This window comes from Astatotilapia calliptera, chromosome 1 (genome assembly GCF_900246225.1).
Source record: "Astatotilapia calliptera chromosome 1, fAstCal1.2, whole genome shotgun sequence".
Taxonomy (NCBI): domain Eukaryota; kingdom Metazoa; phylum Chordata; class Actinopteri; order Cichliformes; family Cichlidae; genus Astatotilapia; species Astatotilapia calliptera.
The window spans coordinates 16404690-16427275 of record NC_039302.1 but is presented as its reverse complement, the minus strand read 5'-3'; the positions used below and the strand labels follow the sequence as shown (position 1 = coordinate 16427275).

The 22586-nt window shown below is 39.8% G+C and overlaps 1 protein-coding gene across 3 annotated transcripts in view; it reads left to right on the top strand.

Moving 5' to 3' along the window:
* kif18a (kinesin family member 18A) overlaps nucleotides 1–20113 on the top strand; it is a 49685-nt gene extending 29572 nt beyond the window's left edge. For 2 of the 3 annotated variants that reach the window (XM_026166434.1, XM_026166449.1), the window contains exons 7-18: nucleotides 1805–1981; nucleotides 2108–2182; nucleotides 2289–2389; nucleotides 7100–7262; nucleotides 7726–7890; nucleotides 8787–8908; nucleotides 9006–9295; nucleotides 10971–11021; nucleotides 16104–16470; nucleotides 18733–18825; nucleotides 18986–19077; nucleotides 19397–20113. In XM_026166434.1, the coding sequence (XP_026022219.1) occupies nucleotides 1805–1981; nucleotides 2108–2182; nucleotides 2289–2389; nucleotides 7100–7262; nucleotides 7726–7890; nucleotides 8787–8908; nucleotides 9006–9295; nucleotides 10971–11021; nucleotides 16104–16470; nucleotides 18733–18825; nucleotides 18986–19077; nucleotides 19397–19530 (1830 nt within the window). In that variant the 3' untranslated portion in view covers nucleotides 19531–20113. The remainder of the gene's footprint in view (nucleotides 1–1804; nucleotides 1982–2107; nucleotides 2183–2288; nucleotides 2390–7099; nucleotides 7263–7725; nucleotides 7891–8786; nucleotides 8909–9005; nucleotides 9296–10970; nucleotides 11022–16103; nucleotides 16471–18732; nucleotides 18826–18985; nucleotides 19078–19396) is intronic. The other variant, XM_026166441.1, reaches the window with a different exon arrangement.
* Nucleotides 20114–22586: the final 2473 nt, after the last annotated feature.

Sequence of the window (22586 nt, the reverse complement as noted above, 5' to 3'; positions counted from 1 at the left end):
GAACTTTTCCAAATAAGCATTATTTTATTGTCTTTTTCAAATTGTACTGTCATGAATTTTAACATTTAACATGCATGTCAGGTCTCTGACCAGAGTTAACATGTCAAATGTGTGATTGGGAAATATCTTGAGTGTTTTCAGTGGAATGTTCGGAAATTCCCAGTTTGATTGGCAGCAACAGTTGCTTCTTTAATGTCATTATTGATTTTTTCCTCCTTGGCATTGTGTTAAGAAACACCTCACCTGCTAAGAAGACGTAAAACGTTTGCTTTTAGAGAGGTGCTCACATTTGCTGATGATCATTTAATCAAATGCATTGACTGGCAGCACCCAGCTGCTACTTACTGTTTTAATTCATACGGAAACTGTAAGGGTGGACTGTTTTTCGCGCACTGCTGCTGCATTTTCGTTTAGTTTTAAGTAAATAATGGTGAAGTGAATAATATGTCATGTGTTCTTGTTCATCTGAGGTTGTTATTAGCTAGTTTTAAGACCTAGCAAGAACCACATGATTTTTATTTAATTATGTGGCTGTACTTTTGTTGAACAATGACTATAATACCATTTTACCATTTTGTAGCACACCCAAGTGTAGTGGATGGGTAGCTCTCTATCAGAAGTGCAAAAAGTAACAGCTGCCCCCAGCTTTCTCTCCCAGCTCATGTCATTATTATGCACACATTACACTTTGCTTTGATACAACCTTTTTAACAGACCTCCACATATGGGATATGGATCGTCTCCACGTATCCCATGTAAGCAAACTTTTTCTTCAACTGTGTTTGTATGTGTTAAAGAAAAGAGATGGATCAATAGAGTGACTGGACCATGACTTTTTCTGAAGGATATTGTATTTTTAACAAGAAGAGCCTCGGCTAACTTTCCTGTTGTTTTGATATGTAAAAGGTGTTGGCTTGTTTCCAATCCTGCGAATGTGAATTTGGTGTTATTTCGTAGCTACTTGCAATGTTTAGATGAGTTCAGATTCTTATAGTCACCTATAAGTTGTGGTGATCATTTTGCACAGACTTAATAATAATGAAATAATGAAATTAAAACAAACGGTTGGAGTTTGGCTGACATATTACCTTCTAGATACTGACTTTGGAACAACTTTGAACTCCTGATCTTATTAAAACGGTGATTTTGTTTCCCCCCCAAAAGGCACGGTTATCCTGAAACTCCCAAGACCTGACATGAACAATGGCTGAATCCAGATGTTATCTTTTTTTTTCTTCCCAAAGAGAAGTGGAGGCACAGCTGTGGTCCCTAAAAGAGACCATTTTACACTCCTCTTGCTAACTCGTCTTTAATGTGACTTTCTGCAGTCCCAATGCTCACGAGACTCTGACTCACCTAAGCAGCTGTAGTTTATCTGCTGCCATTATTAAGACTTGAGCTATGTTCACAGACCAGCTGAGAAAGATTTCAAATCTAAAATGAACACTCCGTGCTGAATTTTGTTCCCTTTTAGGTTTATTGGTCCCCACCAGACAGTGAAATGTCAATAAGATTTTCTTGTGGCGGGTGTCCAGATGGAGATGCATCCTAGGGCAATTCCCATGAAGGGTTATTACTCTGCATAAAGTATAAATAAGGTTCAATCAGGTTTATTTTTTGTGTTGTTTTGTCTAATTAGTAAAAATCTCAATTCTGAGTTTGTTCCTTTTCTTTTTTTATTATCATTTTTTTAAGTAAGCACAAGCTTGGAGAGTTTCCTGTGTTTTCTGGATACTTGTCTATCTACATTATAAAGAAACCTAACCCTTTTTGTGCCAACCCTGATTTTTCTCATGTGTTTCAGAGTAAAAAGGCTCATATACCGTACAGAGACAGCAAGCTGACGCGGATACTTAAAGACTCCTTGGGAGGCAACTGCAGGACGGTTATGATTGCCAATGTTAGCCCCTCTTCCAAATCATATGATGACACCCATAATACCCTAAAGTATGCCAACAGGGCTAAGGAGATCAAGTCCTCGGTTAGTGTTCAAGTCATATTGTGTTATGGTCACCAGTTGTAATCCTAGCTGTGATTCTTGGACCATGAATATACAAAATGACATTATATTAGCCATCCGTTTTTCTCTCTACCTTTACCTTGACAGCTGAAGAGTAATGTTGTCAGCTTGGACAGTCACATTGGCCAGTATGCTGTGGTCTGTGAGAAGCAGCGGCAAGAGGTAAGACAAAATAACAAACAGGACAACTAATTACTTTGTATTTGGACAATCGGACATGGTCATGATAAGTCCTGACTGATATCAATGTTCTATTTAATCCCTAAAGATCATGCAGTTGAAGCAGAAACTAAAAGAATATGAGACGAAGAGCACGGGGGCTGGGGCTTTTAGCACAATCTCTTCCCAGAAGCAAGAAGAGTTCAAAAGGTAAGCAAGTCCATGAGCGTGACTCAGAGTGTAACTTGTTACTTTATGTGTCATAACCACTTTTATTGTAAAGCGTGTAACTGGAATGAAGACAATGATTCAGGCAGAGAGCTTGTGGCCTGCATTTGCTAATGTATCGGACAATAATGACGCATTATGTGGTTTTGTAAATGGTTCTGGCAGCTGTAGATCCATTAGATTCTATAAAGAAGTGGAACAGGGAACGTAAGGTGTAATTGGGTGTAGTGGGTCAGGTTGTATAATCAAGAATGATATCCCAATTTACAGCATTTTTAATGTGGCCCTTTGTCTTTGTTCATTGGCATTTGTGGTAGATTAAATATTATGAAATTAGCTTATAGCAATGAGCCTTTTATTAAATCTGCTCAGCAGCTTGAGAATATATTGAGCTGCTTGATTCAAGATTTATACTAAAACCATCACTTGATGGAATAAAATGAGGTCAGTGGCATAAATATGCTGTCTTGAATTGGTATGCATCGTACAAAGCCTTTATATGAGTTGCTAGATCTGCGTTATTTAATGTTTACATTCACTCAACTTTTAATCAGCGTTGGCTCCAAACTTATTGACAGCCTGTCAAAGAAGTCTCCAAGGAGGCATTCTGAAAACTTTGCAGACAGCACCCCACAATTCAAGAACCAACATGGCGTGTTATTTAAAAACAGCATGAGGATGTTCCAGTTTTTGTGTTTAACGAGTCTGGCTTTGAGTGTGGGCATATTTCAGTATCTTTGATCTAATGGCCAAATATAATAGCAGGCATGTTCAGCCATAACCCTGATGCCTTTGGCCTCTTTGAGTAGCTATGAAGTCTCCTCTGTGTTCAAAATGAAACCATTATTATAGACTTGTGAAATTTATTGCTCAGGACATGAGACTCATCACTGTTATTCTCCTATAGGGTGCAGTTCTAGTTTAAGAAGTCTTCTAGAAATGATGGTGCATGCTCGTTGTTATTTTATAATTTAATAAATAATAATAACATATTTTGTTTATTAGGCTATTAGGGTGGGCAGGTGTAGTGTATTCAGGTGGGTTTAGCTAATCTAGAGCTTTAAAAACAAAGCAAACCACCAAAAAACAACTTTAAATAGCACGCAGCATTGTTCAAAGATGAGGTATGAGTTAAGGTGACTACATCCCTACTAAATAGGCTATTAAATGACATGTAACGAGGATGGTCATTTCCACCTCCATGTGGGGTTTTTTTCCCTTGGACTCTACTAGAGTAGTTTTGCATCACCTACAGGCCTCCCTTTAAGCTCACTGTCTTCTGATTGGCTACTCCTGTCAAACAGAAGATTTTAACAATAGATAGGGATTCAGGTGCTCATAGTCAGGTAGGTGGGATGACCGTATGAAGGAAGCTCTTTTTGATGTCAGAAATATCCAGGAGTAGAAAAAATGTGAAACAAGTATTAGTCTGAAGCCTGAGCTTTTTATTAACGCAGGGATTGCTTGCACATGCACTGACTTTGGCCATCCACCATTAGCTCCACTTTAAAGACAGCCACTTTACAAAAGGTACCTTTGAACACCAGACCTCGGAATCACAGTTCTGCATGAACAGTCGAGCAGTTTTTATGTAGCTGTTGTCTTGCGGCCTGTTTTGCTCTGTGTATTTTCTGATAATTAATCTGGGGTTTTGTAGCCGATTAAGAAAAGTGGTGTTTAGTTGCAAGACATCACTGTCACCTTTCTCCAGTACTTCCGGAGGGTTTCTCAAGGCATTCCCAGTCCAAACAAGATTATCTAGAATTCCTAAAGCTTTGTTTGGGTTTGCCTTTGGATTTAATCGGAGACCCTAACAACCTCCACAGGCCCCTTTTTTAAGGAAAAGTGGCTGGTATTTAACTGCAGATGCATTCTGAATGTCTCCACCCCTCATCTCGTTCTTAAAGGAAGAACCATGTGACGAAAACTCCTTCTGGCACTTTGCATCTGTAATATCATTCATAGTGTCAGCACGTGGAGCTCCTGACAGTCAATTGCAAGACTCGTGTTACTTTATCTAACATACCAGTCTACCTGCCAGTCTCCCAAGCAAAATTCACCTCAGTGATAAACAAGAAGTAAAGATATTTGATTTCCTTCTTTTGGAGAGAAGCAAGTAGTTCCTAAATAAATCTGTGCTGTCTATCTTTTCCTAGCAGAGTGTAGAGGAACACACCCGAACTACTGTGAATGAAGCTAGTAAAATCCACATTTTAATTGTCTTTCAACGGTCACCAGTGACAATTTGTGAAATGATACAGGATGGATTTGTGACGGCAGAAAGTCTATGAAGAGCTTGTCCTCAAGTTTTTCCTAAACATTATCCCAAAGCTTAAATGCACTCTTAAACCAGGAGTGGCACTTTTCATGTATCGCACATGAAAACTGTTGCTAAAATAGGAGCAAAGTGACTTTGTTTGGCCCAAGGCAATCCTACATGCTTTGTATGCCGACATAATGTTGGTGTGCAGTGGCAAACACCAGCTGCTGTTTATTTATTTGTATGTGGCTCCATGCGTATATAATCACACTTAGGCCTTTAACAGAGTTTTTGAAAGCTGACCTGTCCACAATGTACTGAAAACAAAGTGTGTGAGCCAATGATAGCAGTCCTGCTAAATTCCTAATGAAATGAGTCCAGCCCACCTTGTTTCCCTGATCATTTTTACTTTTAAGCAGCTTGTTTTTGTTACTCCCATGAAATGCTGTCCCTTGAAATCTGCGCTTAGGCCTCCTGGAAAACTGTTACTTCCTGGAAAACAGCGCGTCTTCAGTGATGACCTCATGCTGCACTAGTGGGTATAACAAGTCCCATTAAAAAAACATTCCACCCAAATAGCCTTTTTTCCCTCCTCTTTACTGATATACCACTGGTTTAATTGTTGGGATTAAATGTGTAATGTATAGTGTAGGAAATGCATCAGAAAAAGACACAAATACACTTTCTCACAGCATTTAGAGAGAGTTCTTTATTTATTTTTATGGGCTTTTCCCCCCTTTGGATTAAATCTGCAATATTGTACTAGCAGATACAAGCAAATTTAACATCTGCAACATTTCCTCGTGATTATTTACCTTTACTCATCCCTGAACTCAGTGCAAAGGATATGCATTTTAATAATAATAATAATAATAATAATAATAATAATAATAATAGTGATCGACAGTGTGACAGCAATTAACTGAACTTTCAAAAGAAAGCAGAATAAGTAAAGGGCCCACTTGGCTCTACATTTAAAGTAACTAACTAAATATTTGTTATTATGTGAATTATGATTATTTCTATGCAGACATTTTATCTGTCGGGATTTGAAACTTTTGGCACTGGACAGTTTTGTATTCTGAGACATGGATAAAATTACACAAATATGCAGTTAGTTGGTGTCTCCTGGGACCAAGTTATGCTAGCGCTGATTAAAATTGCTATAATCCACATTAGATAGATTTCTTCTTTAATCTTGAGTCTCGAATGACAGCCGTGCCTCCAAAGCCTTTTTTTTTTTTTTTTTTAAATGAAATTATATATGCACATTTATTTATTTTAATTTGGAAAAAAAAATTTCACATCATCACCATCATTACATCTAGTAATCTTTCAGGCATTAAGCGGCATCTGTTGGGGTACTTGAGTTAGGGGTAGGGAGGGGGGCAAGGAAAAGCTGAATGAGTCTCCCTCCCACACATTTCATTCACTGGCATCAGAATTCACAACTCGCACAGTGAGAGGCTCTGAATAGAGGCTGCACGCTTCTCACACTATTAAAAATTCAGCAGTCTAGCAAGGCCACGACGTCTCCTACGTCACTGGAGTTGCATTGAAGAGTGCAGTCACATTTCAGCGACAGCTCTCCAGCCTTATTTACCTGCATACCTCTGCTATCTCTCCTCCTGAACTAGACAGCCCTTTGAATCCAACCTGGACATCACCTCAGCTCTAGTCCAGGAAGAAGCTAAGAAGATCTTACGGTCGCAGTGCAAACAGAAGTGGCATGTTGTGAAAGTTAATGATTCGTGTTAACATTATAAGAGATGGCTGTCATCAGATCATATACTTTCATTTATTAGCTGTATTATTGCATTTGCTAATGTATCGGACAATAATGATGCAGATTAGATGTGTTGTGAAAATATTACATATCTCGTGGCCTTTTAAGGAGCTATTAGAAACTTTTAAGATCTTTTGGCACTGCAATGTATTGATAGATTGATAGATTTGCCCCTTTACATGTTGCACACACAGCAGCTATTAATCACATTTGGCTCCAAACCCTCTGGTGGTGTTGTTTTATTGCACTGGATTATACTAAGAAGTGTTTCTAATATTTTGCCCCCATTCATCTATGTGAATCGGAGGGAACCAAAGCAACTTGCAGTGTAATATTTTCCCAAAGCTGCAGCGCCACGGCCTCAAAAATCACGAGCGTCTCTTTGACATTACCAGCAAAACTGAAACCTTTTAGCTTCACACTTGCATTGCAAGCTGTTATCACTCCTGTTATTGATTTTTTTTTTTTTTTTTTTTTTTTTAAGGGCAAATCCACATTTGCCCATTAAAAGTATACATTACAAAGTATACACCTGCTCTGACTTTATGTAATTACACACCAAGTGGGTCAATTCATATTGCTTTTTAAAAAAAAAAAGTTTGGCATTTTAAGCTGAAGCTTCTAATGAAAAAGTCTCTGTCTCCAGGGTGTCAGAAACGCTGCGGCGAATCTTCTCGAGCCGAGCCCAAATCAGGCAAGAACAGCTGGATTTGGAGAGACAGCTGAAGGAGAATGAGCTGCGCCAGCGCTACAGTGAGGAGGACAACCTGCAGGTCCAATACCTCTGTGCCAAGGAAAAGACTGAGAAGGTAGCTGATGCTTACTCTGCTATCCACAGTTTTCATCATCCCTGCAGAAAAACAGCTGCTGACTCATCGTTTTACTTCTCCGCTCCCTGTAGTTGTCTCAGTCTCTCATTTACGCCACTACAGGAAAGGGTCACTGCTCATCAGTGCCTGGCTCTTTTCTGTCATGTGTGTGTGTACCAGTGTTATTCTCAGCTGTGATAGCATTTTAAATAGAAAAGAGAATTCTTAAGAAGTGTTTAGTACCACACCTGTGTACTTGACTATGTGCGTATGTTTTTAGTCTTTTATTTTATTCAAATTGTTGACCCAACTTGTTTCCGACATTGGCTCAAAACCAGAAAACCCCAAAAAAAACAGCTTGTTCGCAGCTATAATTATTCAGACCACGAACACAGTTAATGGTGTGTAATTCTAATACGAGCACAACACAATCCATGTTACCATTTGATGTGTTTTTCAACAGGCCACTTGTAAGCACGAGCGGAAGATTGCCAGCTTACGGACTCAGCAGCAACACATTTGCAAGCGTTTGAAGGAGGCAGAAACGCGTTTCCTGGAAAACGACGGCTGGCTTCACCGCGTCGAGAACGAGATTAGGTTGTTGAAGTCGAACGATCAAACCACAGAGGTGAGTTGAACTCGTTGGCCCGTTGTTTGTTTGTTTGTTTGTTTTTTTTTGGGGGGGGGGGGGGTGTTTTTTAACTGGCGGTACGAAAAGAGCAATTCACTGGCAAACATGAATCAACTTCTATCTTCCTTTAATTTGTTTATTTATTAAGTATTTCTGATCATTTTACGCAATCAAGATTGTTAATACTTGTCAGTCTTTGATCAGTAGAGCCAAATAGTAAGTAACACTACCTAATTACATAACTTGGAAGACAAGTGAGCACGATTATATGAAGAGAAAAACTTTACAATGTGGGTTACATCCGTCAAAACTCACTGCTTGGTGTTTTTTGTTTGTTTATTTTGGAAGGTGGGCTGTGTCTCTACTGGTGTCGTGACTGTCTTTGTTTTCTTCCCATCTGTTCTCCCAGTAATTAGAACCGTGCTCATTTTATTTCTCTAGCTCACTCGTGGATCACTGAAGAGAATAAATCAATACCCTTTACTCATCCCTCACACAGCAGCCAGTTACCTAAAACCATGTCCATGTTATTTTTTTCTGCTTTATCCTTTCTTCCAGGAACTGACCCAGAACTATGACGCATCCACCCGGTCAAATGTTCTCTCTGCTGTTGTTTCGTAGTTTCTTTACGTCAGAGTTCCCTTTTTTTTCTTTTTCTTTTTTTATTCCCCATCTTTTTCCCCTCCCTTTCCTTACCCCGAGTTGACAGCTTTTCTGGTGAAACATGGATGAACTTTGTGTCTTTTCCCTAGTATCCTAACCCCTCTGCCATCTTTTTTTTTTCTTGGTTCTTCTTTTTTCTTCTTCTAATTCTGCCCTCCAGAGTACTTATGTTAGAATGGCTTTTGACTTGTCACTTCTGCTGTCTGACCTCAATTCTCCCCTTGGTTTAGGTGTTAGAGAAGAAGCTACACTGCCACAGATTTGAGCTGCAGGTAAATGATCTCAAACAACACATCAAGCAGATGGTCAAGCTCACCAACCTGCAGGATCAGGAAAACAAGCGCATGCAAAAGTAGGTTGGGCCAGAGTGAATTCATTCTGAATTAAGTGAACTCTTACTGCGGCACACCCGGAGAAGTTTGAAAGATCGTTTTCCCGCTTCTTTTCAGAATGGTGAATATCTTGCTGCCAGCTTATAGTCGGCATTATTCTGCGCTGCGTGGTGCCGGGCTGACCACAGAAGCTGACGAGACGGACAACCAAGAACTCGAACACCTTGTGCTGAGGGAGAGGGGCGTGGTCTGGGCTGACCAGGAAGGGGCGGGGCCGCAGCAGAAAGGTGGAGGGATTTGTGTGGAGTCACAGGAGACAAATGAGGCAGGAAAAATTGGACTCCGCAGCGAGCTGGCACCTGTCCTCTCTTTCACACATCTGCAATACCACCAGAATAGCCCCTGCAGTAAGTCATCACACTTTTACCACCCTATTCACTCTTTGGCTACTAGGTTGCATACGTGAAGAGGAGGGCAAGTAATGCTAATGAACGTTAAATATGTTTGTTTTTAGTTCACCGGGGAATACAGAAATTATGAACAGCACAAAATCCAGTTGGAGAAATAAGGGGAGATACATTTACCCAGTTCTTCAGGTGTATTTGACAATCTCACTTCTACCAGAAGCAATCAAAGAGAGCAAGAGAGAAATAAAGAGAAGGGTTTTGATGCTAAATGAGCCTGTGTCAGTCATTTATGGGAGGAAAAGTTTTGTGTTATGAAAAGGAAGCTTCTAGGTTTTTTCATCCACATCTTGTTTGTAATTACCACAGCACCCCTTCAGTAAATCCATACAGGAGTTTTTTTTTTTATGCCAGAAGAGTGTTGGGGTGTCTCAAGCTGGATTTACACTAATCAATCAAATAGCCAGTATCAGTTTATTGACTTAAGATACTAAGGTAAGTGCGGACATGTAACATCTGTGTGAAAGGTTTCCAGTTCAGTGCGTATCATTATATGAATACTAACCTTTAAAGAATTCAGTATATTGTGATTTTTAACGTAACATTGTCATTATTTAGTGTAACACATTTTGAAAAGGGGATGTAAGGTTCACATATGTTAATGCTTATCCCGTACCTCCCCAGTTTGTCTTACAATTGAGCGTATCCAGTGTTCGGATCACAAGTTCTTCTGACACCAAGTCTACATGTGTGACACCTAGAAGCAAGTTTTTATTACAGCATCAAATATAAAAATTCAGTTGTGCTATAAGGTAGTTTGGTAAGGGGGAGTGTTTATGGCATTAGTCCAGGTCTATTGTGTGTGGCGGGACCCACGAGACGGCACAGTTCATTTTTAACTGTCATCTCTGCATGACCTAGCAGCACTGGGCCCTCGTGACATATAAGCCATGACAGACAGTGGAGCATGAACTGAAGCCGGCCAACAATATTCACTTACTTTGATGGTTGTCTGTTGTTTGTCATGCAGTAAATTTTGACTTGGCTGTCTGCGCCGCTGCTTGCATGTTCAGTATCGTATTACTTTTCGTTTTTGGTGACTTTTAATGAAATACGTCGACAGTAAAAGGAGGAATCCGATCACTCGTGAATAGCGGCGTTGCAGCCTCTCTTGGGTTATAGTTTCGGTTGTAAATGATTATTAGGTGTTTTTGTACACACGCCAAAACACTTGAAGTTGTTCTTTGGGGAATTCATTATGAATAAAAGTTGGAGGTTTATGCCGCTATTGTTTTCCTGACTTCACATCTCTGCCACATTCGTGCATCATGCATTGGCTTTGACAAAGTTGTTTTTTAAAATGTTGTTTGTCCTGCACATTTTACGTTAGCCAGATTGCCTTTTTTTTTTTTTCTTCCATGATAGAATCACGATTTGTTACTGACTGAACATCTGCGCTGCCTTCACAGAGAAAATTGGATAAGAAGCGCTCACAAATGTTTCACCTTCGTATTCTTCTTTGTCACGAATGCATTCAGTGAATCATCTCACTCAATTTTAAAATATATATCCATGTGATTTTACCAAAAAACTTGTGAAAATGTTACATTGTATGAAAGAAAATCTAAGAAAATTGATCCTGTAGTGTTTTAATGACACTTGAAAGTTTTATTCACAGGTTCAGAGAGGCACGCGAAAAGATTGTGCAATCCTTCTCCATCACCAAAAGGTAAGTCAGCTCTGCTCTCTGGTTAGTAATTACTCTAAAGTCCCTGCGTACTTGTTAATCCTACTCACTTTTAGTCATTCACCTATTTGTGCTCCCCCTCATCACCTTTTTACCATCAATTACTCAAACACAAATTAACAGACAGTTTTATGTATAACGGAAGCAGAAACCAGTTGGTAAAGTGTTTGTTTTTTTTAGGTTTTTTTTGTTGTTTTTTTTTTTATTAATTACCATGTAAACTGGAAATTGATGTGTTCGCCTTCATTTCTACCTTGCTGTGTTTAGCTGTGAAGAACTTGTTCAGAGCCATAAAATACACAATAAAAATCAGACACGTAATATAATGTGATTTATAGTTGCGCCGCTGACCCTCTGTCCCGGCCAAAAGTTGAATAATGAAATGAGCTGAATGCTCGCAAGCTGTTTTCTAGAGGGAACTCTGTACATGCAGAGCCTTTAGGGGAAAGTCACACAAAAATCTTTGTGAAATATGGCTGTTCAAATTGCCTGTAATGATATTTACTGCAGGTGGTCTACATTTCATTGAAACTTATTGTGGGAAATGTTACGTCTGAAGAAAATACTTCTGCCAGATGACCAGAGTTTCTTGAATGGAAATGAAATATGGAGGCATCAGGGAGTTTGTCACCACCTCTATTAAATTTCCCTGCAATATATTGTAATAAGCGAGCTCTGATAGTGCACCGACTTGTTTTTCTGATATAAAAGGCTCCACTCTCTGCTTGGTCTGTCTGACCATGACTAGTCTTTATACTTTGCTGGTCAAACAAGGTTTTATTGTTCTTTTTTCCATTTGCTCTTATTAGTTCCACATAGCAGCACCTTTTCCTGTCTGCACACATGCTGCATTTGTTTGACTTAAATGGACAACCTTTGCCTTTTAATGCTTTGTTAGACACAACCAGAAAACTGTGGGTACATCTAATGGAAAAACTCCAATGGATACAGTTATCTTTCTTAATTGAGTATATAACGATGCACATAGCAATGAACAAAAAACAGGAATTTTAGGTACATTAAAGTATCTCGAACCACTAAAGTCACTAATCCGTCAGTGCATACTCGCCAGATCCTTTGGGGCGTGGCTTGTTCTGGTGCATTACACAAACGGCCGATGGGATCAGGGTTTCGGGAGTCCCAGAGAATACTTGGACACTGTGTTGCATGTCTTCGGCTTTTCCTGATGTGGCAGGCTGTATTATTTTCCAGTACGCAGCGGTCATCTGGGAGCGTCGCTGCAAAGGGAGGGGATTGAGCTGGGCCTGCGGCAGTGTTTGGTTTGGTCCACTAAGTAGTAACCTCTGAGGCAGAAAATGTGAACAAGAACACAATCATAGTAACAGATACAGGAAGTTTTTAGACTTAACCTCGAGTACTGCAAGTTAGTAAAGTGGACGTCACTGCTGTGTTTGTGTCTTTCTGAAGAATTTTAGTAGTATCCAAGTAATGTTATGGCTTACATCCATCCACTAAAAGCAGCATCAACCCCAAAACCCAGGTTTCTCAGCAGGACATTGCTTTGCGAAGAGATGATCATTGGGCTCCACGTCACCTGCCAGTGGATTTAATGTTCTGACTGACAAGTAGAGGTGTGCATGCAAGCCTTTTTGAGACTAACCAACAGCTTGATTGGCACCACTCACATGACACATCATATGAGTGGTGTAATTTGGGTGCTTAGTAACTGCATCACTATTTTTCTTTCATTTGTATCATGTACAGTTTGCAATTTCATCTCAGTTCACTTGCACTTACTGACGCACACTTGCATCCTTCAAAAACAACTCTGCCCATCTTGGATTCAGTCCAGAGGCAATAGTCGTACATGCATGTCATATATGCACGCAGCACTCGTGTTATATACACACGAGTGCTGCGCAAAAAGCATTTTTCCAGTTTACAGACATAATGATACAGAGATGAAATGGCACAGGTTTTTAAGTTAAGGTGGCTTATTTTTAGCATTCAGACAAAGTGCTCTGATCTTCTCATGGTGCTGTTTGTCAGTCCCTCACTGCTTCCTCGGCTCTTAATGGAAGTCACTGCAGCATGTTAAGAAAAATAGCTCCACCCTGCAGCTCGCAAAGCCAATCAAATTTCATCGGTTTTAGAGAGGGTTGTGGTTTCAAAGGAGCGTTAACTCTTTGTGGAGTGCTTTATAGCAGCAATTTACACAAACGTGATCACAGTAAAAGAGACTTTCAGCCTTTTACTGTTAATAATTATAAGACCACAGATGCATTTATTAATAGTTCTGTGATTTTTCATTCAGCTATCTCCCACTGCCTCCCACAGGCTGTTCTTTTTATATCTTTCTGTTCGATCTTGTTTCTAAATTCTCCCCTCTACTCTTTACCCCACCCGTTAGATCCTTTTTTCTTCAAACATCTTTCAGTGTGCCCCCTCCCTCCATTCTACCTTTCTTTCCCTCCTACCCTCAAATGTTTTTCTGTGTCTGTCTAGCATCTAACCCTCCCAATCCCTCTTGAGCTTCATTCATGAAAATGCAGATCCACAGCAGGGCAGGAAAAAACGTCAACAGACGTAAACTCCCCTGCTCCACCAACCAGAAAAGGCGCACTATAAAAAACAGGCAGCAGCAACCAGGCGACCCTAATTCAGTGCAGCCTCCACCAGAAATAGCAACTCATGCATGTATTAATCCCCTACAAGCCAAAAATATGTGATTGAAGGAACTCTGCTGCCATTTATTGCTGGGGACAACTTCAGCCACAGGAAAGGTCTATTTATCACTGTTTCCTCACTCTGTGTGGTGTCTGAAGTCTGACTCACATTTGCTAAATATTGCATTTGATATTTAGGGGAATGTATAAATCAGTCATTCACCTTTGCATTTAGTGTTCTCGTTTCCTTTATGTGCTGGCTTCTTTCCCTTTTAGCCTCCTCCCTCACCCCTACCACACTGCTACAGGAAATGCCATGAGTGTAACTACTGCTAATGGGATGCAGACACCTTGATTTAACCTCATTCTGCGATGGAGCCTGTAAAAGTTTTTGTTCTTGCTGCTGTGTTTAAATGCACCACTGCGACATGGATATACATCAATGTGACAAAAACGTGCTTCAGAAAATATCATCTGTATAAACATACTTGATATAAAATAATATACAACAGGGGGGGGGGGGGTGACCATATTTGGATAAAAAGGTGGACATATGTTAATATTTAGTCGAATTCACATCAGCATTCATTTCAAGGTTGATTTTCACAGTGAATGAAATACTACACAATAATAGTTATTATAACAGCAAGTAACCCCCTGCAACAACTCACTAACTGGTCAGGGAATGCACTTTTTTCTCCCCAAACAGTCTCTAGGCCCGTATTGACTAAGGTTTTCGGAGTCACTCTTCCAGCGAACACCATCATCCATCCTGGGAGGGCTAATTTCTGGTTGACATCTGGTCTCTAAACCCAATTGACCAGAATCTGACACATTTAACCCTTCGTATTAACTAAGCATCATACAGGCCGCTTCAACTGTTCACCCAAATTGTGTTTCAGTTGAGGTCATTGTCATACTTTCTGACAAGAATCGGTACTCCTCTTAGAGCATTGGTCAGGTTCTCTCACAAAATACTACACGTTTTCTCAGAATGTAACTTTAAATCAATTTGTTAAAAACAAAGCAGAACAACACCAGCAGTTGTAGCTACTGTTATGTGTTTAAGCTCCACGTTTTTAATAACAATGCACGCCTCAGTTTTGACTTTGTAGAGTTAATGTTTACAGGTTGGGAACTGTGCATAATGGCTCCAACACCAGTGATCACATTTTTAGTGTAACTTAAGGGAACGGTCTAATTTCTCTGTGACATTATTTAAATTGCACTCTTTAGCTCAGGGCTTACTCTTAAGCGCGTATAACTGATAGAGTATTGGGGACTGCATCATTTGGGAAGAAATGTGTTTACCGTTAAAGTGGTTTAATTTGCTTTCACTTCCAAGGCCCGCAGTTGTGAGGAACACGTTGATAAGAAAGGTCGAAATAATGTCAGCTTATTAGTTGTTGCCAATCATTTCTCAAGGACCAAATGTGGGGCAGGCCACAGGCTTGAATTATTGTCTAAGAAGTGATACAAAGGTCTATTGACAAAATAGTCAACAAACACAGTAATCGTCAAAGGTACACTCAGTTGCTAAGTGTCGATCAAGTCCATACGGGGGGAATAACCTTTCCGTGCGCTTCCACGTGTGGAAAATGGTCGAATGACGCTGCAAAATGTTCAGTTCTAAAATATAAATAACCTATTGCAGAGGTGGTTTTAATACTGTTAGCAAACATTGTAGTCACGGAATAAAATGGGGACATTGCTGACATACATCCTCTTCCATCATGTGACCGGCTGAAAACACATACGGCATCTGGAGCAATAAACTCTGGATACACAGTGTGTGCATAGGAAATGAATTCAGGAAACAGGAAGCAGTATACAGGGGCATTCCACTTTAATTTTTTCCACTTTCTCAGTCCAGGTTTGACCATCTGTGACTGTTCAAATATTAGTTTTTTTGATAAGAATCCGTATATGAAATGGGTTGGTCTTAACAGTCATTGAAATGTGTTGGTCTCAACAATTTTGAGAAATGCTTTGTACAAAATTTGACCAAATAAGCAACAAAGTTAAAGTTTATTTTAATTATATTCATTAAGAGTTCCAACAGTTTAAGGGAAAAAAAAATCAATCTGCTTTCAAAGGGCTGTGTGGGTGTGTTTTGATTAGCACTGACAGTGCCATGCATAAGCAACCAACCCGCAGTTTTCATCAGAATCTGATCAGATATTTGCTGAGTTGATAGATTGATGCAACACGCCTTTTTGTTTTCTTTACTGAGTCTGGGCGCTTTTAAAGATATCAAAAAAGGTATCAGTAAAACAGAAAAAACAAATATATAAATAATTAGATTTGTTTTAAGAAAATGTTAGGCCCCTGATAAAAATAAGAGCAGCCATTATCTTTCCTGTTGGTGGGAATAATGTTGTTTATTATTGTGTCTTCTGATTTGGACTGATTTTACTGCTGCTGTTTGGTTTTCCAGGCAAAGGAAATCAAACAGATGTGGCACAGGAATCACTTCCCAGAATGCCCATCAGGAGAAATTTATCTGCGTTACTTCCACCGCAAAGCCCCCGCACAGTTGCTGCTAGCCAAGAATTTGAGGAGGACATGTTTCCTCTCCAGTGCACGCCAGAACCGTGTCAAAAAAACACCCAGGCCCAGCTGCCAGGCTCCTCCAGTGCCATGGATCCAAACATGACCTTTGAAGTTATAGACAATGAAGACCAAGCTGCAAGTAACGCAACCATCATAATAAGCAGCAGTAGTCCGTGTCAAGCATCAACGTCCACAGACGTCTCGGGTCAACCTAACAAAGCCATGGAGGGGAATCAGATGACCACCAAACGGTAAAATAAAAAAACAAAAAAAATTAATTTTAACGGCAAATGTTTGTTTCAGCTGTTATCTATGCTTTCAGTGAGTGTATCTTACAGTAGAGCTTAATTTTTTATTGTATAAGACAGCAAAACAACTTCAGCATTCGTGCTACGGCAACTCCCTGGTGCAACATTCAGGCACATTTCCACATTAGGTTTTTGCACAGTTTGCACACGATTTCTCTTGCTAGTCTTGAGTGAGAGCTGAAAAAATACTTGATCTATAACCCCTTTATTCATCCACCAAACAGGTTTTCTCAACACAAGCTGGTAATGTTACAAAAACAGAAGCAGAAGCACAGTGGGTTAAACTGTATGAGTCAGACTCTTAACAGAATTAGTTAAACAAATTACATTTTTAAAAGCTGGTTTACAAGTACTAATGCAGCCTTTTAATTCTTTCCACAAGATCTTTAAAATCATCCCCTAAATGTTTCAAAGCACACGGTAACTAAACCACCCACAACTGGTAAATCCTTCAGACTTTAATCAAAACAAGATAGAGAGTAGAGTTATTCTCACCAGCACCAAGTCTTCAGAGTGGAACATTGGGCAAAGAGGCTTAAGTCAACTGAGCTGAGCAGTGACCTTGTGTCTTCGGCTGGAAGTGCCAAACAAAATGAGAATCGTTCTTACTTGTTGGATAAATTTGTTCCTGACCAACCTCAAAAGCAAAACGCATCACCTCAAACAATGAAATGGCTCCACAAACAATCTGCCTGGTTTCAAAACATCTTCACTACAGCACAAATACACTGCATCATGACAAGCTGTTTTTTCCTCAAATAATAAATATCATATTGTGGGTAGCTGTAACTCAGGTGGCAGAGCAGGTCAGCCACTAATCAGAAGGTCGGTGGTTCGATCCCAGGCTGCATCCTGGCTGCATGCCAAATATCCTTGGGCAAGATACTAACCCCGTGTTTGCCTACTGGTGGTGGTCAGAGGGCCTGGTGGCGCCTGTGTCCGGCAGCCTCGCCTCTGTCAGTGCGCCCCAGGGCAGCTGTGGCTACAATGTAGCTTGCTATCGCCAGTGTGTGAATGTGTGTGTGAATGGGTGAATGACTGAATGTAGTGTAAAGCGCTATGGACTAGAAAAGCGCTATACAAATGCAGGCCATTTACCATCATTGCTAATCCAGCCTTTAAGAGAGCACTTGCCCTCCAGCTGCTGCTAGATGGAGGAAAAAAGACCAGAGCTTTACGTATGGTTAATGCAACATCCACAATTAATTTGCCATATATGAACACCTTAATAAAAGCAGCGCATTCTGGTATGCATTAACACAACATCACAATCTTCCCCGCTGCAGACCTCGTCGTAAATTCACCCCAACGTCAGACTGTGCAGTCTTTAGTAAAATTGCTACATGTCAGACTCCACAGGCCTCAGTTAGCATGTTAGATGTTAAAGATCATAACAGTACAATTAGAAAAAGACTGAACAAATATTACTTGTTTGACCAGAACAAACCACAAGGCTTGTGGAACAATGTCCTTAGAACAGCTGAGACCAAAGTGGCGAACTTTGACCATTATGCAGAAAGCTATATTTGGTGAAAAACAAACACAGCATATTGGCACAGACACCTCGTACCAGCTGGCAAGCACGGAGGGGCGATGATTTGGGTTTGTTTTAAAGCCACACGACCTGTTCACCTTGCAGTCACTGAGTCAACCATGAACTTCGAAGTATTCTTGAGTCAAATGTAAGGACATCTATCTGTCAGCTAAAGCTTGGCCTAAACTGGGTTAAGCAACAGGACAATGATCCCAAGCACAACAGCAAATCTCCAGCAGAATGACTGAAAAGGAAAAATCACGGTGTCGCAACGGCCCAGTCAAAGTCCAGACCTCAACCTGAAATGATGCAGAAAGACCTTAAGAGAGCTGTGCATAAATGAAAATCTGCAAACCTCAATGAACTGAAGTGATGTCGTAAAGAAAAAGAAAGATCAGTTTGCCACAAGATTACAGAGTCCTGTTTAAAAAAAAAAAAAAGAGCCACACCCAACCAAAAATCATTGATTTACTGTTGAAAATGAGGTAGGATGCTCATTTTGCATAAGCCAACTTTTTGACAGCAAAGTTGGTATATCCAAATTCTGATTGCATGCACACCAGATATCAAGCTGAGAAATACACAACAAAAATTAAGATAGGTGAGGTGGATTTGAAGGGAAATGTGCCAAACAGCAGACTTGTCATGTAACATGAACCTTTGCTCTACAGACAACAGATCGCACCGCTCCAAGAAGCGAGACGCACCAACCCGACCTACATGAGTATGACGTCTGCTGCACAAGGGAAGCGAAAGTTTAACTGGTAATATACCTCTCTGTGTTTTTGGCCAATTAAGCTCTTAAAGCTGTTTAAAATGGCCACAAAAGTGACAGCAGACATTTCTGACAGGACAGTGCTGAGTTTCTGGCCCTGATTACGTTTTCTGTTTTTCTTTTGTATTTTTGTTTTTTTTGTGCTGTAGCAGCTTCAGAGAAGAGTTAACACATGCAGCAAAGCGCGTAAAGAAAGACTCCTTGGTGGCCCAGAGGCCACTCAGAGTGCATCGTTTTGTTGGTAAGTGTCAAAACAGGACATCCACAAACACACACTGTAAAGCCAGAACATTGAATGCCTGACCCAGCAAACGGTCACAGTGTATATTGACACCAGATATTGCTTTGAAAGACCAAACGCATTTATTGACTTGTGCATCTCTCTCATAACTCCAGAATTAATTCTGCTCTACATGTGAACCAGAAGGATGCTTTGATTTCATCACATTACATATGAATTTAGCGATCAGTAACCGAATGCTACTGAGATCCATCGGGAATAGAGGAGTACAGTTTTATTTATTCTTGACCATATCCTCTGTTTGGTGTTTCTTCCTCAGGTTCAGAGAACAAGCCTCGGAGAGTTGTGAGGAGCGCTTCTGAAGGATATCTTAACCTCATTGAACCGCAGAAACCCAAGTCCATTTTCTATAAAACATCTCAGCAGCTGAAACGAGTGGCTAAACGCATGTGAGGCAGCACTGAGCTCAAGTCATATCGCCTTTAAAAACACTTTCGACCCTGAACCTTTTCCATCCTCATTGGTGTTTTTAGAAGATCTTTTTTTTCTCCAAAGCTTAGAAGAAAGTGCTCAATCATGCAGAAATGCTAAATGTAATTGGATAAAAGTTCTACTGAGTTGCGTTTTATTTCCTTTCAGCCTTGCACTGAAGTGAACTTTCACTTGTACATAAGCATTGTATGGGCAGTTGTAGAACATTCAGATTATTCTTGATTTGTATTAGTTTGGAGCCTTTCTTTGTATTTTAACCTGTATTATTAAAGTTATGTTCACACTAACAGCAAAAAGAAAAAAAATGGATAAATCACTGTGTGTCCTGCAGATATTTTTGTACATTATGTACTTTGATCTATTTTCAAATGGTGATCAGCTTTTAGGTGACCACATTAACCAGGGCAGCTAATAACATCGAAACTGCTCGACTCTGAGCTGTTTGTGTTTCTTATTTTTATCCTGTACAGGTAATAACATGGGTTTATAGATATTTCATAATAAAAGTGCTTGTAAGAGAATCTGTGGTTTTTCAATAAAAAGATCCTTTTCATCAAAAAAAAGTAAAAAAGAAAGTAATATCTGCTTTTTGTGCCATTGATGCTGCGCGTGAATGTGGTTCTCAATGACGTTTCAGTTACAAGATGTTCCAACACTAAGTAAGTGACATCAGACGGCCTCAGAGAAGGTGAAAAATACAATGGCAGGCAAAATTGAACTGAGCTAGGAGTGAGTCACACATAACTCTTATTGTCTTCCTATAACATTCATATGCTTTTAGGAAAGAGATCGTGAGTCCAGCGATGCTATCTTTACAGATGAAAGTACTTTGGTGTTGTGTTTGGGTGTTTTTTGCTCTGTTTGGTTTTTTTTGTTTTGTTTTTTTGTTCAATTGCCAAAAATATGTTTAAAAAGAACACATGGAAAAGGTGGAGACTGCCAGACCATTTACAATTGTCCTTCAAAGCGTAACACAATTGTCACATTGTTACTGTTTGGAAGTATTGGCTGTAAGGAGGAACAATGCACAAAGTTAGGCTGCACTCCAACACCAATGTAGGCAACTTAATTCAGGCTTCATACAAGTAAGGCAAATATGTCAAAGTGGCTCTCATATGGGGTTTAAGCACCACTCGCAGCAAGATAAGGCATTCAACCATATGCACAGAGAGCACAGAACGGCCCTAGCATGGATTTGAACAAGGGACCTTTGTCCTGTTAGGGTTAAATCACAGGATCAGAGAATTAAGTTTCCTTACCAAAGAGGTCTCTCTGGAGCATTTATAAATAAATAAATCTAACAGCTGCAAATAGGCATGTAAAGCAAAGCTGTCTGTAAATGTTGATATATGACTACTTTTTTCTTTCATATTTGGGCCATCAAGTTTTCTGCTTATGTCAATATAGCTGCTGATTTCCTTTATACTGAGCAAAAGATCCCCAGGTGGAGATACAAATCACTTTGGTGTTGCCTCATACATAAAAAAAAAAGTCTTTTTCTTATACAGAAGGTATGTTAGAGTGATAGTGGTCAATAAAGGAATCGTGGTGGACTGCATTGAAAAGAAAACTACTTATCAGTTTACTGTCATGCACTAATTCATTGTAGGCCTCTCTTGTGAAACCAGCTCCCAGTTTGAATTCAGCACAGACACCCTCTCTACTTTTAGGATAAGACTTAAAACTACTTTTTTGATAATGCTAATAGATAAGGTGACCCTGAATTCTCCCTTAGTTACACTGTAATTGAAAATGCAATAGGTTTCTTCTTGACTCACTATGTTAGTGCTATCAGCATTAATCTCGTTAAAATGACGTTAACGCCATAACCGCATTAACATGGCAGATTTCCGTTAGCGAGTTCACGCGGATTGCCTCGTGTGTGGGGCTGCACGGCGTCAATGCGTTAGCGCTGTGCAGCGCCAAGGCACTGTAGGCAATTTTCAACTTGGTTCTGTACTTGGTTATTTTCTCACTTTTTAAAATGATGCACATGTTTTGTGAAACCTGTGAAATCGTTTCCTAAATTGCTTGTGTTTTCTTTATTTGTGTCGAGCTCTTTTAAACAGCTACAACTAATGAATAAATTGTTTAGCTAAGAATAACAGATAAATGAACTTAAATTCATTAAAAAAAAAAACAAATGGCTGAAATAGATATGTAACAGAGAGACTCAGGATTAAAGTAAAAACGAAATAAGTATCCAACGTTTGCCACACCAGTTTTTTAAAGCTAAATACAGCATAGATATATATAGATATATATCTATATATATCTATTTTTTTTTATTAAGAGACATACATTATAATATACTTGAGCATGGTCTTATAAGAAGCTACTTTTTTTTCTTTTTTTTTCTTTTTGGAAAGTACTGCTAAACGCCACTTTAAAGTTGTGCCTTGAAGATATTTTGGGCTTCCCTGTGTTACATTTTTAGACTGATGAAATGTGGTGAATCACTGGGAACAGGCTTCTGTTTGAAATCTATACTAAAAACCAAAGACAAAAAAAACTGCTGGATCTATTATGAGGGTGGGACCTCATTGCTCTGTCTGGAGAGAACTAGACTTGTCACTTTGAATTCAGTCTTGCAACTTCCAGTGGCACAGCATTCGGTGTGATCTTTATTTTTAGCTCAGGAGCTCAATGCATATATCAGCACTGTACTGCGCAAGCACTGACACCCTCTCATGCTCTCATTCACAAGAATCTCTTCATTGTGTGTGTGTGTGTGAGAGAGAGAGAGAGAGAGAGTGTGTGTGTGCGCACACAGGGAGGCAGGTTCTGGCTAAAGTTTATTAACTTTCTCTTAGCCAATGGGACGCCTTGTGCGTTTTTCCTGCTGACCAATGGGACAGATTGAGAGGTTGGAGGTGGGTGTTGCTTAGCAACTGCAGGTAGAATCTCAGATCATGTCGGACCCATTGTTTTATCTCGCCTCCCTGAGAGACATTACATGCTATGTGTTGTCATTTGTTAGTAAAAGACACCCCTGTGCAAATGCGTCACAAAGTTGT